General features: G+C 38.6%; 1 protein-coding gene across 8 annotated transcripts in view; it reads right to left on the bottom strand.

The window, feature by feature from the left end:
• Nucleotides 1-16,417, bottom strand: part of UTRN (utrophin) — a 556,454-nt gene that overhangs the window by 436,106 nt on the left and 103,931 nt on the right. For all 8 annotated transcript variants that reach the window (XM_013966586.2, XM_018053300.1, XM_018053301.1 and 5 more), the window contains one exon: nucleotides 8,567-8,628. In XM_013966586.2, the coding sequence (XP_013822040.2) occupies nucleotides 8,567-8,628 (62 nt within the window). The remainder of the gene's footprint in view (nucleotides 1-8,566; nucleotides 8,629-16,417) is intronic.

Here is a 16,417-nt window from a genome sequence, read left to right as displayed (position 1 = left end):
ATTTCCCCAACGAATTATAAAAATAAAAATAGCAGTGTCAGCTCCCTCTACTTCCCACCCAGTCTGACTCCCACCAGGACTGGTCATAGTTGAAGAGTGACTACCAGTAGCCACTGGAGCCAAAAGCTTCCTAGGGCAAGTACAGTTGAAAACGGTTCCTAAATCTCCTAGCCCTCTTTAACAGAAAGAGCTTCTTTTCCCCAAAACCACCATCTCTTTAAGAATGCTCTGTTTATAACTCACTGGCCCACAACGTGCCAATCAGAGCTCATCTCTGAAGATGGAGATGGTAGGGTTACGTGGGCTGAATGCAAAAGCACAAGGTAGGTGGCTCTGTCTCCTCTCTCTAGGTGAAGGCAGAAAAGCCATTTCCTATCAGCAGATCAATCCCAAAATTGATTATCGATGACAAAGGCTTAGCATACGCTACCAAATTTCCAAACCTGTTTAACAATTAGCAGTACTAAAGTTCAGTCGCTAAGTCACGTCCGACTTTTTGTAGTGCCGTGGACTGCAGCACACCAGGCTCCCCTGTCATCCAGTCATCCACCATCTCCCAGAGTTTGCTCAAATTCATGTCCATTGAATCAGTGATGCTTTATTTAACCATCTCATCCTCTGCTGCCCACTTCTTTGGCCTTCAGTCTTTACCAGCATCAGGATCTTTTCCCACGGGTCGGCTCTTCGCATCGGGTGGCCAAAGTACTGGAGCTTCAGTTTCAGCAATTGCCCTTCCAATGAATATTCAGGGTTCGTTTCCTTTAGAATTGGCTGGTTTGATCTCCTTGCCGCCCAAGGGACTCTCAAGAGTTTTCTCCAACACCACAATTCCAAAGTATCAATACTAATAGCCTCAATCAAAATTACTTATTAAATCCTCAATATGTATGAACACAGCATGTTAAATAATGTTTTATATATATATATATATTAACTTGACCACAGTAACTAAGTGATGGTCATGTTTTCAAGTATGTTTGGAACCAAACCAATCAAACTGAATGAAAACAATAACAACAAAAACCAAATATTTACATAATATAGCTAAAACATGTCAGGAAGCTGTTTAGGAATATGAAATGCACTGTACTGTTTGCTTTATAGGTACTGGTGAATAGACATAAATTGAAACTTAAGGAACCACATGAATGTTTACGGCCCCCTAAAATAATTAGTTGGCCACCATACACATATTCATGAAAATAAGTCAATAGTAAACTCAGTGTGTAACTCCAACTCAAATCTCTACTACAGATGTTTTTTATGATCAAACAAGGAAGCCTGTACAGTCTCCCTCATGACACTAAGAAGGGGACTAAGCACATAGAGGCAGCTTTTGTTGCACTCTCCTACACATCCTTTCCCACTCCTATTTTTGTGACCCACCACATCCAGTGTGAACAGAGTTGCAAACAACAGGACACAAAGCAATGTCCCACTGTCTCCAAAGGGAACATACTGGAAAAGCTCTTCACATTGAAATGGTTTAAAAATGCTTCACAGATTTCCTTTCTGATGTTCTATACATTTGAAGTTCAAGTTTGGAATAGTAACAAAATGAAAACTTGGCTCATCTTTGTCTACGAAAAAGGAAAAGCAGAAATCTGCCCAAACTGAAGTTCAGCATTTTTAAGTGGGCCTATTCTCTACCTAACCTTTATTCCTTAAACTTCTTTTGAGAACTGCCTCATCAAACTGATAAAAGAGCTTCTGCAATTTGTACATCTCTGCTCTGACAAATGAGCAATTCTGAAATTCAGCAAAAGAAAATGCAGGCTTAAAGTCAGAACAAATTTCTAAACACTGAAAGAGTAAGGCCTTCGCTGCCTCCCTTCGGAGAAGAATCCACTAATAAACGAGCCTCTTAAAATCAGAGTGAACAAAACACTCAAACTTCACCCACCAGACCATGGAATACAGTGCGCTTAATGAGCCAATGCCTTTTTCCACTTTTGCTTTAAAGTATATGTACAGCACAGATCAGGGGTACCACAAATGGGAAGGGTCCCTGATGGAGTTTTAATTTAGCATTCCTAGGTAATTATAATCTCCTATAAAGCTTCACAATAATGCCTCAATATTTCTTAGCAATATGAGGCAAGTAATTATGCTCCAGTGTGTTTTATAACTAAAGGAGTAAAAACCAAGTGACCTGGCCAAAAAAAAAAAAAACTGGCTTATAATTTGCCCGAGGTCATAAATAAATGAGCAGCATACCCAGGAATAAGTATTTAATTTCCAAATTCTCAACTCCTCTAGATAATCATTTTTTCCTATGCTTTCCATAACTTCTCAAACCCAATAATCCTAAATTATTCTATACTGTGTGACTTCTCAGGATAACCAGACTCCAAAGTGGCATGTATTCTGTGACATGGACTTGCAGCGAAAAGAATATATATGTATAGTAAATGCTGTCTTAGCTATGCAAGTATTATACAGTATTCTCAAACTCTTAACCAAACCCCTTAGAGAAGAATGAATTGAGCAGATTTTAAGTTTTAAAGTTCATTTTTCATCACTGTGAACTCAGTAGGCACATACTATTTGAAGAAGCTTCTCCCATAAATAAGAGAATCATACATATTAAATCCAAATGATGATTTAACAATCTTTCCAGCACATCTCCAAGACACCAGGTAAATGTGGAAACTTTGCATGGTTGGATTTGTGGATAAATGCAGCAAAACCTTAATGTTTGTATCCATGAAATAAAGCAATTTATGCCATTCTGCACTCAATTCCACACTCTACTCCATCTATTTCCAAGACAACCACTTTCACCTGGTTTTTGGACGTATATACTGTTAGGCATTTAAATGTATGTTTCTGTCACTGCCATTCATTTACTTATTAAGCGTACAGACATTCACTGAATGCTTACTAAATGCTAGAGGTTGTGCCAGTTAATAAAATAGACAGTCCCTGCACCCATGGAACATACCACTGTCTAGAAAAGGGAAGACAAGTATTTTGAGATGCAATTAGTTAAAAGACAATTATAGTAAGTGCTTCAAAGATTAACACTTTAGCATACAGAGCATATTTGCCCAAGTCCGGGAGCTCAGAAAAAGTGTCCTTGGGAAAGTGACATTTAAGCTCAGGCAAGAAAAAGGAGTAGGAGCTGCCTAAAAAAAAAAATGGAGGAAGGAGAACGTGCTAAAGCCATGAGAAGGTCCACTGCAGTGGCCAGAGTATAATGACCTAGAGTAAAGTGAAATTAGAGTAGATTGCAGGGGGAACTTCTTAGGTTCTTAAAAGCCAAATAAGAACAAATAGACAGCCGTTGAAAGATTTTACTGAAGAAAAAGAGGTATTTAGGCTTACACTTTAAGATACACTCCAGCTATTCTGTAGAAAATAGAAGGAAGGAGATGGATAAGGTGAACCATAGAAAGGAAAACCTAGTGGTAGATTATGATAATGGCCCACATATTCAGGGATAAATTCCCCAAATAGTTAAGTCATGATTCTCAAACAAATGTATTATTAAAGCACATTAAAGGCTTTAACTCATTAAGCAACCAGGAAACCAGTAAGGTACTACAACTGATTCAAAGAAAAAATTTTTAAACCACATGTTAAATGCAATAAAGGAAAGTTGAAATAAATTGACAACAGATGTAAAACCTAGTCTACCCAAGGGGAAATAATCAATTGCATTCCAGCCACTCTGCATTTTTATGGATAAGAATCACTTCCATTACTAACCGTTTTCTACAACTCACTGAGTTGTACAGTAGCTCAAAGATGATGTAAGGCAGATACCTCATATGGCTGAGCTGACAGGATTCCCACAGATTTTCTGCCCACCAAAAAGGCATTTAATTATTCTTAACTCAGATAAAAATGACTTGGCAAAAGGGGGTGTCAGTGTCAGGAAAGATGGAGAAAAATGAACAATGTTGAATGTATATGGTACTAGAATCAACAAAATTTGGCATTTGAGAATTTGGTTGGTGTGTGTGTGGGGGGGGGGGGGGTTCAAGAAGGAGATGTGCAGGTAAGGAATTTAAAACAAATTTCTAAATGGCAGAAGAGGCCATAGGGTCTACTTGGATTTCTCAGCACAAGGACAGTACTACTCTGTAGAGAGACTCACATTGCACGGAAAAAGTAGACTCGATCAATAATTACATTTTAAAGTCACCACAACATACCAAAGGACATGGATAAAAAAGAAATGAAATAAAATCCGTTCCCTTCAATAGTACCGTTTTTTCTCTTGCTAACCTCTTTAAAGAGGAGAGTGAAAAAGTTGGCTTAAACCTCAACATTCAGAAAACGAAGATCATGTCATCTGGTCCCATCACTAGATGGGGAAACAGTGTCAGGCTTTATTTTGGGGGGCTCCAAAATCACTGCAGATGGTGATTGCAGCCATGAAATTAAAAGACACTTACTCCTTGGAAGGAAAGTTATGACCAACCTAGATGGCATATTGGGAGAAGGCAATGGCACCCAACTCCAGTACTCTTGCCTGGAAAATCCCATGGATGGAGGAGCCTGGTAGGCTGCAGTCCATGGGGTTGCTAAGAGTCGGACACGACTGAGAGACTTCACTTTCACTTTTCACTTTCATGCACTGGAGAAGGAAATGGCAACCCGCTCCAGAGTTCTTGCCTGGAGAATCCCAGGGACAGGGAAGCCTGACGAGCTGCCGTCTATGGGGTCACATAGAGTCAGACACGACTGAAGTGACTTAGCAGCAGATGGCATATTCAAAAGCAGAGACATTCTTTGCCAACAAAGATCCGTCTAGTCAAGGCTATGGTTTTTCCAGTCATGTATGGATGTGAGAGTTGGACTATGAAGAAAGCTGAGAACCAAAGAATTGATGCGTTTGAACTGTGGTGTTGGAGAAGACTCTTGAGAGTCCCTTGGACTGCAAGGAGATCCAACCAGTCCATTCTGAAGGAGATCAACCCTGGGATTTCTTTGGAAGGAATGATGCTGAAGCTGAAACTCCAGTACTTTGGCCACCTCATGCGAAGAGTTGACTCATTGGATAAAACTCTGATGCTGAGAGGGATTGGGGGCAGGAGGAGAAGGGGATGACAGAGGATGAGATGGCTGGATGGTATCACCGACCCGATGGACGTGAGTTTGAGTGAACTCCGGGAGTTGGTGATGGACAGGGAGGCCTGGCAAGCTGCAATTCATGGCGTCGTAAAGAGTCGGACACGACTGAGCAACTGAACTGAACTGAACTGAACCTCTGGAAACACCATGCCCAAATACAACCTGATCCCAAACTCAGCAAGAATCTGTGGGGAGTTTATGGAAATCTTCCAGTTCAGAACTTTTACTCCCTTTTCTGATCCTCAGTGTGGAAGAGGCCCGACTTACAGAATTAAAACAACCAGAAGAAAGGAAACAGTGTGCTTGGAATTTAGTGTGACAGTTATGAGCTCTCCTCTTTGTATCCAAATAATCATAAATCCTTTGATAACTGTGTTCTAGGCTTCTCCAGATTTCCTTCTAGACTTTGACTTCTTATCAGAAGTAATCGGAAAGGAAATGTTTCCAGGGGCAGCTCTACTTTGATATTTTTTTCTCCAAAAAATCTTTTAATAGTAGCCATAATAAAAAATAAAAATAAAAAACCTGTTCTTGAAAAAAAAGAAAACCTAATAGTGGTCTTAATAAAAATTGTTCTTGAAAACAATAACAAGCTTTTAGCTTCCATGTCAGTCTACATAACTGGACCTTTTACTGTAACTGATAATGTTACTTAATCATTTCATTGTCTTGCTAATAATTACAAGCTTCCTGGGGCAAAGAATTTACGTGGGACTTAAAGCCTTCATTTAATATTACAAAATAACATATACATTATAAATGTATACATTTAAATATCAAGTTCACTAGATAAAATATTCTAGTACTACTGGACTTTGTGTTCAGATCTTTTTAAAGATATCAATGCTGTGCTGTGCTTACTTGCTCAGTCGTATCCAACTCTTTGCAGCCCCATGGACGATAGCCCACCAGGCTCCTCTGTCCATGGGATTCTCCAGGCAAGAATACTGGAGTGGGTTGCCGTGCCCTCCTCCAGGGGATCTTCCCGACTCAGGGATCAAACCCAGGTCTCCAGCATTACAGGAGGATTCTTTACTGTCTAAGCCACCAGGAACACCCAAAGATATCAGTGACCCATGATAAATACTGAGTTACTTCTTGAAAGAATTCGGTGGGGTATATGACCCACATGATCAGTAAATACTGAGAACCATCCAAGGAAGAAGAAGTCCCAGGACAATAACAGACGTGAGGATATTTTTAAAGCTCAGAGTGAAGGAGTACTTGGGCAGCACTGGGTTCTAGGGTCTAACCTTACATGTATCAGCAATGGCTACAGACCTGCAAAGGACGTGGGTCTGCCGGGTGATGCCCCAGTTCAATGATCTATCATGTGCGGTTAAGGGAATGTCTTGTCTGGGTCAGATTCATGGCAATAATGATAAGCTTCAACATTTTCAGTTATTCTTGCTCAACTGTCATCTTTACTCTACTTCTCTTTTTGTGTCCTACAGTACTATCTAGGTCTCTCTAGTCTCACAAACAGGAACAAAGTAATTCACCTGGTTTCAAATGTTACTTAAAATGCAAGCCTATCAACACTACAAAGTTTTCAAATCAATCTTCAAAATCAGCTCTAAGGTGATTCTTCCACAAAGACTCAAGCTGCTAAAAATGAGGTCTGCTAACTTGCGCTGTCTAGAAAAGGACCATATTAACCTCAGTAATCGTCAAAATAGAGAATCTCACACAACTGAGCACTCATGAGGCCCTTGGGATAAAATATCTCCTGTATAGACTCTTCCTTCCTAAAACCACGTTGCTCAGAATCTGGTCCACATGAAGACGATTACTTCAAAAGTTTTGAATAATGTTGAATGCAAAGCACCCAGACGTTAACTGTACCTCTTGAACAAAACAAATAAAATTTTACCAAAAATCACCTCTGCTTCAGAGTAATCCTACACACAAAACCACCAGTTATGGAGTAATTCTCTTCCTTGACCCTCTATCAAAGTCAGGCGGTTTTCACATTCCTTACATTCTCAGAAGCAGACAAAATATTCCTCAACAAAAACTTGGAAAACCTAAAAATATACTGCAATCAAATAATGAACTGTAAATAGTGGGACGTGGAACAACTTTTAAACTGCACTGCAACTCAAAGTAATCTTAAAACATTCTGATTTTGCCTCAAAGAAATGCCAATGTTTATTTTTCTGACCTTTGCAACATTCTCAAATGGAAAAATAAGAAATTTTAAAATTAAAAACCCTGAAACAAGGTTTCTCTGAGATGCCTTTAGCTTTTTGCATAGTCCTATAATCAAAAATGGAGAAGGCAATGGCACCCCACTCCAGTACTCTTGCCTGGAAAATCCCATGGATGGAGGAACCTGGTAGGCTGCAGTCCGTGGGGTCGCTACAAGTCGGGCACGACTGAGCGACTTCACTTTCACTTTTCACTTTCATGCACTGGAGAAGGAAATGGCAACCCACTCCAGTGTTCTTGCCTGGAGAATCCCAGGGACAGAGGAATGGTGGGCTGTCGTCTATGGGGTCGCACAGAGTCAGACACGACTGAAGCTACTTAGCAGCAGCAGCATAATCAAAAAATCTAAAAATTCTTCTCCCATCTCAGATTTAGAAGACAAAATTCCAACTCAAATGACCAATGAATAATTATATTAGAACTAGTTTAAAAAGAGTAATATCAATTTCTCTCTTCAGCATTCCTGCTCCTAAAAAAATATTAATTAAAACTTGATTATGATCCAAGTGGTTAGAAATGCTGAGAAAGAACAGATTTGGGGGAAATAAATCGCGAAGTTCAAAAGAAAAGAATCACAGGGCAGTAAACATTATTAGCCAGACCTATCAGTATGACAATCCCCAAACACTACACAAGGTAGAAAAGGCTACCTGAATGATAGCAAATTGATTTTAACCAGGCAAAAATGAAACCATCATCTTTTTAGCTACGTAAGCACAAAAATTTCCCAATGAGATATATTTCCTAAATGCAACAAGAAGTCACAGAATCCAAAGCAGCAAGCTAGCAGCTTCATATCTAGAGAATGCTGTTATTTTTTTAGTCACTAAGTTGTGTCCGGCTCTTTTGCAACCCCATGGACTGCAGCCTGCCAGCCTCCTCTGTCCATGGGATTCTCCAGGCAAGAATGAATGCTGGAGTGGGTTGCCATTTTCTTCCTCAGAGTATCTTCCCGACCCAGGAATTGAACCCGTGTCTCTTGCATCTGCTGCACTAGAAAGCGGATTCTTTACTGCGAAGCCACCTGGGAAGCCCCTACAGAATGTTAGATAAAAATACAGAGCTTTTTACCATGAATGTTTATACCATGAACTTTTTATACCAGAATTTCCATTTAAACTTATTATAGAGAGTAAAGGAAAAATGTATCTGCATACTCAGAAGATTTCTGTTAGGTCACATTTCCTAGGGAAAATTCACTGCACCTCCAACAAAACTCTATCAACCAGAATAAGGCATTCAAATCATCAAAGTTTTTGAAAGTCTCCATTACCTTTGAAAATCGAGCATTTATCCATTTGGTAAAGGTTTTCTTCTGCACATCATTGTGTTCATCTGTGGGAGGGAATAGGAGAGAGAAGGGAAAATATTAGAGTTTATAGTTTTACTCAGGTGCTAAATAAGATTATCTCCATCCTGGAGAGTTTTACATTGTCTATTAGTAGAATTCCTGAGGCACAATGATCCATAGTTAATGAAGGGATGACTGATGGATTCAATATGTATGGAGTCTGCTAACAAACATCCATAGCAGAGGGAGGCCCAGGCACCTTTCCAGAGAAGCTGGCTTTCTCACCCCACATCTCAGCATATTGCCACCAACCCTTAAATCCATGTTCATGAGAAAAGAATCAAGACCTTGCTTTCAAAGGATTATATACATATACACATAGACTTTCTGTTGCATTTTGTTTAAATACAGTTTCAGCATGCCAAAAATGTTATAGCATGTTCAAGACAAAAAAATGGAAGTTCTTTTTTCAAAAAAACTAAGAAACTCATGATTCCCCCCCTTTTCATACAATTCCTATAGAACAAAAACTACTATAAAGTTTATAGCTAATTGTGTAATCCGTCAGTCTTATCTTTGAAAGCAATCTACACCCACCACTGGGCACATACCCTGAGGAAACCATAACTGAAAAAGTTACCTGTACCTCAGTGTTCATTGTAGCACTATTTACAATAGCTAGGACATGGAAGCAACCTAGATGTCCACAGACAGATGAAGGGATTAAAAAGTTGTGGTATATATACACAGTGGAATATTACTCAGCCATAAAAAGGAACGCAACTGAGTTAGTTCTAACGAGGTGGATGAACTTAGAGCCTATTAGATGGAGTGAAGTAAGTCAGAAAGAGAAAGACAAATATCATATATTAACACATATATATGGAATCTAGAAAAATGGTACTGATGAACCTATCTGCAGGTCAGCAGTGGAGATGCAGACAGAGAGAACAGACTTGTGGACACAGGGTGGGAAGAACTGAGAGAGAGTAGCATTAAAACATGTACATTACCATATGAAAAACAGAGAGCCAGTGGGAATTTACTATACGACACAGGGAGCTCAAACCCTATGCTGTGTGACAACCTAGAGGGGTGGGAGGGGATGGGAGATGGGAAGGGGGTTTAAGAGGGAGGGGACACACACATACCTATGGCTGATTCATGTTACTACATGGCAGAAACCAACACAATATTGTAAAGCAATTATCCTCCAATTGAAAATAAACAACCTCCCTAAAAAAAAAAAGGAATCTACACATTTTACAAGCGGAGAAATCACAGGAGGTTTTTTTTTTTTTTTTTTTAATGACTAATGTTGGCTTGAATTACAAATTTATTTTCCAGGTCAAACAAATAAAAATTGACCTTAAAAAATCTAAAGGATCCTGAACCTCTTGAAGATGGACAAAGTGATCTAGTTAGGTATAAGGAAGTCATGTAAAATGGGAGTTAATAACACTTACAAGGCACTGTGAGGGCTGGCGGATACAAGTGGAAATACTTGGCAAAGAGCTGGCATTGAGCTCTTTGTTGTTATTCTAGTTGTAATTATTATTATAGTATATGTGTGAACAAGACAAAAATATCCATGGTACCCTTTCTGTTACTTCTAATCATACCCTCTTCAATTGCTCCTCAATTATCTGTTAAAATGAGCAACAGTCATTGTTGGCATAAATCCTACAAAGGAGCATGTTAACAGTCTCTGAGTTGTTCTAAAAGCTGTGTAAGGAATATTTGGAATAAAGCAGAAAGCTTGTGGTACTATCTGCACGCACACACACACACACACACACACACACACACACACACACACCCCTTGTTCCACTACCGTCCATGTAAGGAATATTTGGAAGAAAGCTTGTGGTACTACCTGCACACACACACACACGCACACACACACACACACCCCTTGTTCCACTACTGTCCATGTAAGGAATATTTGGAAGAAAGCTTGTGGTACTATCTGAACACACACACACACAAACACACACCTTGTTCCACTACTGTCCATACTGCCAGGCTGCTTCCCACATAATAACAGTAAAACAGCAACAGAGAAGGCTCAAGTGCACTCCGTCCTCAAGGCATCAATTTCAAAGAGCTGCCTTCAACCCAGACCTCCTCACTCATCTCTAATAGCATAATTACAAGTTCATCCACGACTTCACCAAGTTAGTGGTATCTTTGGGCCTTATTCTGTTCTGGAAGGAGAGCTTGTAATTAAAAGGTCACTCCTGGAATAAATATAGCAAGAGTTTCAGAAAAGAGTGCCCTTCTACAGATCCATAAAGGTAACTGGAGACTGACTCTGAAACACAAAGAGGGCAACGGAGGAAAAAACTAAGAAACTTCGTGTTGTCAGCCAAGCTAGGACTCAGCCTTTCACAAAGGACAACACAGTCAGCATCAGCCTCAATTTCAGGCTTTCTACCATCTGATCAATGCCACGTATGAGCCATTTATTAACCAAGAGGACTTGCTGATACACTCTGAATGTCCCAGCCTTGACCATCACATCGAAGAGAGACAGAGCTGAGATTATATGCAGTATGTAAGACACACACCAGCCTGAACAGTGCTATGCCAGCCCACTAATATGAATTTAATCTTAAATATGTGTTCAGAGTACATGGCAAATTCAATTATTTTGCTATGAACAAAAATATATATAATGGTCATAAGTATTACATTTTCTCAGTTCCATAAAATTCCTTGAATTTAATAATTTTTACCAAGTTATTGGGAATTCAAGAAATTCTGAGAAGCAAATTTTATTTCACATTTTATTTCTATTTTATTTTTTACATTTCTACATTTTTTAACCTCTTTTCTGAGCATTTAATCTTCTTACTTTCAAAAAATATATTAAAATAGCTAATAAATACTATATGGGTTCCTCTCCAGAAATAATGCAAACAAAGAAATGAGTACCTGTCACCTTCTCAAATGATGACTGTGTGGGTACTAAGTCATTTCAATCGTGTCTGAGTCTTTGCGACCCCATGGACTACAGCTCACCAGGCTCCTCTGTCCATGTGATTCTCCAGGCAAGAGTACTGAAATGGGTTGCCATGCCCTCCTTAGGGGATCTTCCCAACCCAGGGATCAAACCCTCATCTCCTGAGTCTCCTCCATTGGCAAGCAGGTTCTTTATCACTAGTGCCACCTGGGGAGCCCCCAAAAGATAACTAAAAACCTCCAGCTGTATCACATATAGAATAAGATCAACTATTTAAAATAGGTTCCCATCATACAGAGATGTGTGTAAAAATTAGAAGTTAGTGTTTCTATAATAGTTTTTATCTTTGGTTCAAATAAAAGTCTGAATATATGTCTAATTAAGTAAATGATATGAAATGAAGTTATTGTTGTTTAGTTGTGAAGTCATGTCCAATTCTTTTGTGACCCCATGGATTACAGCCCGCCAGATTCCTCTGTTCATGGGATTTCCCAGTCGAGAGTACTGGAGTGGGTTACCATTTCCTTCTCCAGGGTATCTTTCCAACCCAGGGATCAAACCGGGGTCCCCTGCATTGGCAGGCAGGTTCTTCACCCCTGAGCCATCAGAAATAACGCCCTGCCTTGTAAAAGATAAAATGTCTTGCATTCAAACTTTTTAAAAATACTCCAAACTCTATAAACACTCTTCTTTATTCATTTTTCTGGTACAGTTAAAGGGAAAAGGGGGGATTACATCTCAATAAGCCTTGATTTCACATTTCCCTTTTCACACAACATACACACACACACACACACACAAGCCTCTTATTTTCTATCAGATATGAATTCAGTAAAGGAATAGGAATTAGCCTGCAGTTTTTCAATTATGAGATTTTTTTTTTTAATGTAACAAATTTGGAACACTTACTAGTATAGAACTGCCCTCCACACCACAAAAAATTAAGCTAACAAGCTTGGCCCAAGTCAGTGTTTCAGGGAGACAGAAATTTGCTAGCAAAGTTGGTAGCATGACAACTAAAATCCTAAATCACGCTACTATGATCAGTTGTTTTCATTATATACATAGAAATTTATACCAAATTTCAAATCTCAAATTTGTTCAACTTTCCAAGTCAAGTAGTTATTTTAATGTTTCCAAAATAAAAATGTGTAAGCAGATAATACAACTTTACAGATAACTGGATTATTTACATGTATATTAAGTGAGTATAATTTACATGTTAAATTTATTCTTTCAGGTTTCCAAACATGTGTTTTCTTTATATTTGAATTTTAGAGAAAACATCTAACTTTTGAAAGCCTTTTTTGGCTTAGTAAATCTTACCCATTAATGACCTTTCTCCATTAGGGGAACAAACACGGGACTGAATTAGGAGAAGAAAAATGTGTTAAATCCCTTAAGGCTGATTTTCCAAATTCTTCCTCTAAATATTTTGCTCTTCTTAAAATGCTTTTGACAAGCTCACACAGATCCAAGGGCCGCTGCCCAGGCTGGAATTTTATTTTTGTGATGGGTAAGAGAAGTGAAGCAAGAAACATCAACAAAACCGCCTGATAAATCTTCCAGGAAACTAACTAAAATTTTTTTTCACTTCATCAGCTCAAGGGCACATCAAAAATTCTTTTAGCAGAACCTAGAAACAAATCTCAATTTAAATCTTAATCTATAATGTTTCTGTAAAAAAAAAATAATAATAATCCAACATTACAACCATAAAACAAAATTCTGTATTTCCATAGGTCTATCTGTATATATATAATATAAACACAAACTTAGGATAATTGTTGTACAATATTGTGTGGTTTCTCCCTTCACCCTGCTTGTCCACAAGTCTCTTCTCTATGCCTTTGTTTTCATGCTGCCCTGCAAATACATTCATCAGTACCATCTGTCTAGATTCCATATAAATGCCTTAATATATATTTGTCTTTCTGACTTACTTCACTCTGTATAGTAGGCTCTAGGTTCATCCACCTCATTAGAACTGACTCAAATGTGTTCCTTTTTTATTGCTGAGTAATATTCCATTTTACCTATGTACCACAGCTTCTCTATTGATTCATCTGTTGACAGAGAGCTAGGTTGCTTTCATGTCCTAACTACTGAAAAACAGTGCTACAATGAACACTGAGGTACCTGTGCCTTTTTCAATTATAGTTTTCTCAGGATACATGTCCAGTAGTGGGACCGTTGGGTCACTGGGTAGTTTCATTCCTAGTTTTTTAAGGAATCTCCATAGAGATTGCCTTTTTAAAAAAATATCTTTCTGCAGATATAATTTACATACCATAGAAGTCAGCCATTTCAAGCATGCAATTTAATGAGTTTTGGTATATTAAAATGTCAATGTTTTGGGTAGAATATATATAACATAAAATCTGCTATTTTAATTATGTTAAAGTACTCAATGTGGTAACATCAATTTCATTTACAATGTTGTGCAACCATTCTCATTATTTCCAAAGTTTTTCATCCACCAGAACAGAAATTCTGTAACCATTTAGCAACACTTCTCCCATTGCCCCACTTGCCCAGGCTCCAGTAACTTCTAATCCACTTTCTAATTCTATGCATTTAAGCCACCTTAATATTTCACAGACATGAATTCACACATCATCTGTCCCTTGGTGTCTGCCTTATTTCACTTAGAATAATGTTTTCAAGATTCCTCCGTGTTGTAGCGTGTGTCCGAACCTCATTTCTTTTTTGTGGCTATTCATAGTATGTAGTAGTCATCGCATGTATATGCCACATTTTTTTACCCATTCGTCTGTTGATAGACACTTGGGTTGTTTCTATCTTTCAGCAATTGTAAATAATGCCACAATGAAAACTGTGTATTAGGGTCTGTTCCAATCCCTGCTTTCAGTTCCCCTGGATATACACCTAGGAGTGGAATTGCTGGGTCATATGGTAATTCTATCTTTAGATTTTTGAGGAACTGCTGAAACATTCTCCATAGCAGGTGCATTATTTTATACTTCCACTAGCAATGTATATGGGTTTCAAATTCTCTACACCTCACTAACACTTTCTTTTTTAAAATTATTATTATTACAGCCATCCTAGTAAGTGTTAAGTGGTATGTAATGATTTGTATTTGCATTTCTTTAATGACATTACTTTGCCAACAAAGGTCTGTCTAGTCAAGGCTATGGTTTTTCCAGTGGTCATGTATGGATGTGAGAGTTGGACTGTGAAGAAAGCTGAGTGCCAAAGAATTGGTGCTTTTGAACTGTGGTGTTGGAGAAGACTCTTGAGAGTCCCTTGGACTGCAGGGAGATCCAACCAGTCCATTCTGAAGGAGATCAACCCTGGGATTTCTTTGGAGGGAATGATGCTAAAGCTGAAACCCCAGTACTTTGGCCACCTCATGCAAAGAGTTGACTCATTGGAAAAGACTCTGATGCTGGGAGGGATTGCGGGCAAGAGGAGAAGGGGACGACAGAGGATGAGATGGCTGGATGGCATCACTGACTCGATGGACATGAGTTTGAGTGAACCGGGAATTGGTGATGGACAGGGAGGCCTGGCGTGCTGCGATTCATGGGGTCACGAAGAGTCGGACACGACTGAGTGACTGAACTGAATTGAACTGAATGACTTAATGATGCTGATCATAAAAAGGCATTTTGGAAACTCAAAAATTACCAAGCAAAATCCCCTAAACTTCGAAATTTCCTGAAGACTCCAAACTAGCCCAAGTTCAAAAGTATGCTACTACAAAGCGACTAGGATTCAGCGACAGCTCTTTTGCACTTAATCCATACAAGATTGGAGAACAATTAATTTATTCCCCAAATAATTATTTTCAGAATTTGATATAGCCATTGATTCCTGTCCATCTTCTAATTCTAGAGTGTATTTACCTCTTACCTATTTTCTCCTTGATGAGTTCCTCATGCTTTTCAAATGAATGCACAGGAATACAGGAGGGAATGTTTTCCTACTTTCACTCTTTATAGCTGCTAATCTTAACTGAAGAGTGTCTGTAAGTCCTACAGGTACCTCGTATTGTTTCTAACCTTCTTTGTGGAAGTATGCTTTGGAAAAACTTTTTTACATCTTAGATATAACCATATTAAATGTGCTGCAAATGCAGAAGAACAAGGAGAAAGAAACTGTAATCTTTACATACAAGACACTTCACTTTGGACTTCTATCCTGAGAGTAAGAGAGTTTTACTAAAATCACTGGAAATATCACAGAATAAGGAGAGGTTATTTAGGAGGAGCTGAATGAGTCATAAAGATGATGAGTCACTGTCATCAATAGAAAACTAATTTTTTCTTAATGATTGACAAAAGTTAGACTAATTAAAAATTTTTCTGTAAACTTTGATTCTTCACTTTATTCCAGCTAAATAAAGATCTTTTGTGTTCTAAAAACTGTCTTCAGTTCAGTTCAGTCGCTCAGTTGTGTCCAACTCTTTGCGACCCCATGAACCACAGCATGCCAGGCCTCCCTGTCCATCACCAACTCCCGGAGTCTACCCAAACTCATGTCCATTGAGTAGGTGATGCCATTCAACCATCTTATCCTCTGTCGTCCCCTTCTCCTCCTGCCCTGTCTATGAACCCTCAAAAAACTATTTCCTAAAAATATATCTCAAGATGTAGAAAATCCTTGCAAGTAAGTTTCCATGAAAATTCTCTAAAAGAATCCCCAGGCACATTTTTAAGTTGACAACCAATATTTATAGTAAATTTAAACACAAAAACAGACATAAGTCCTAGCACATTGTTAACAAGGTGCAAACCTAGATCATTTGATTATTAAAAATATCTCCTCTATTCCCTAACTGGCAAAACTCCTCATTGTCAAACTAATCAGCTAAATCAGACATAATTTCTGACATGGGAAGT

This window comes from Capra hircus, chromosome 9, assembly GCF_001704415.2.
Source record: "Capra hircus breed San Clemente chromosome 9, ASM170441v1, whole genome shotgun sequence".
Classification (NCBI taxonomy): domain Eukaryota; kingdom Metazoa; phylum Chordata; class Mammalia; order Artiodactyla; family Bovidae; genus Capra; species Capra hircus.
Note: the sequence above shows the minus strand (reverse complement) of the source record. Positions and strands in the feature narration are given on the sequence as shown.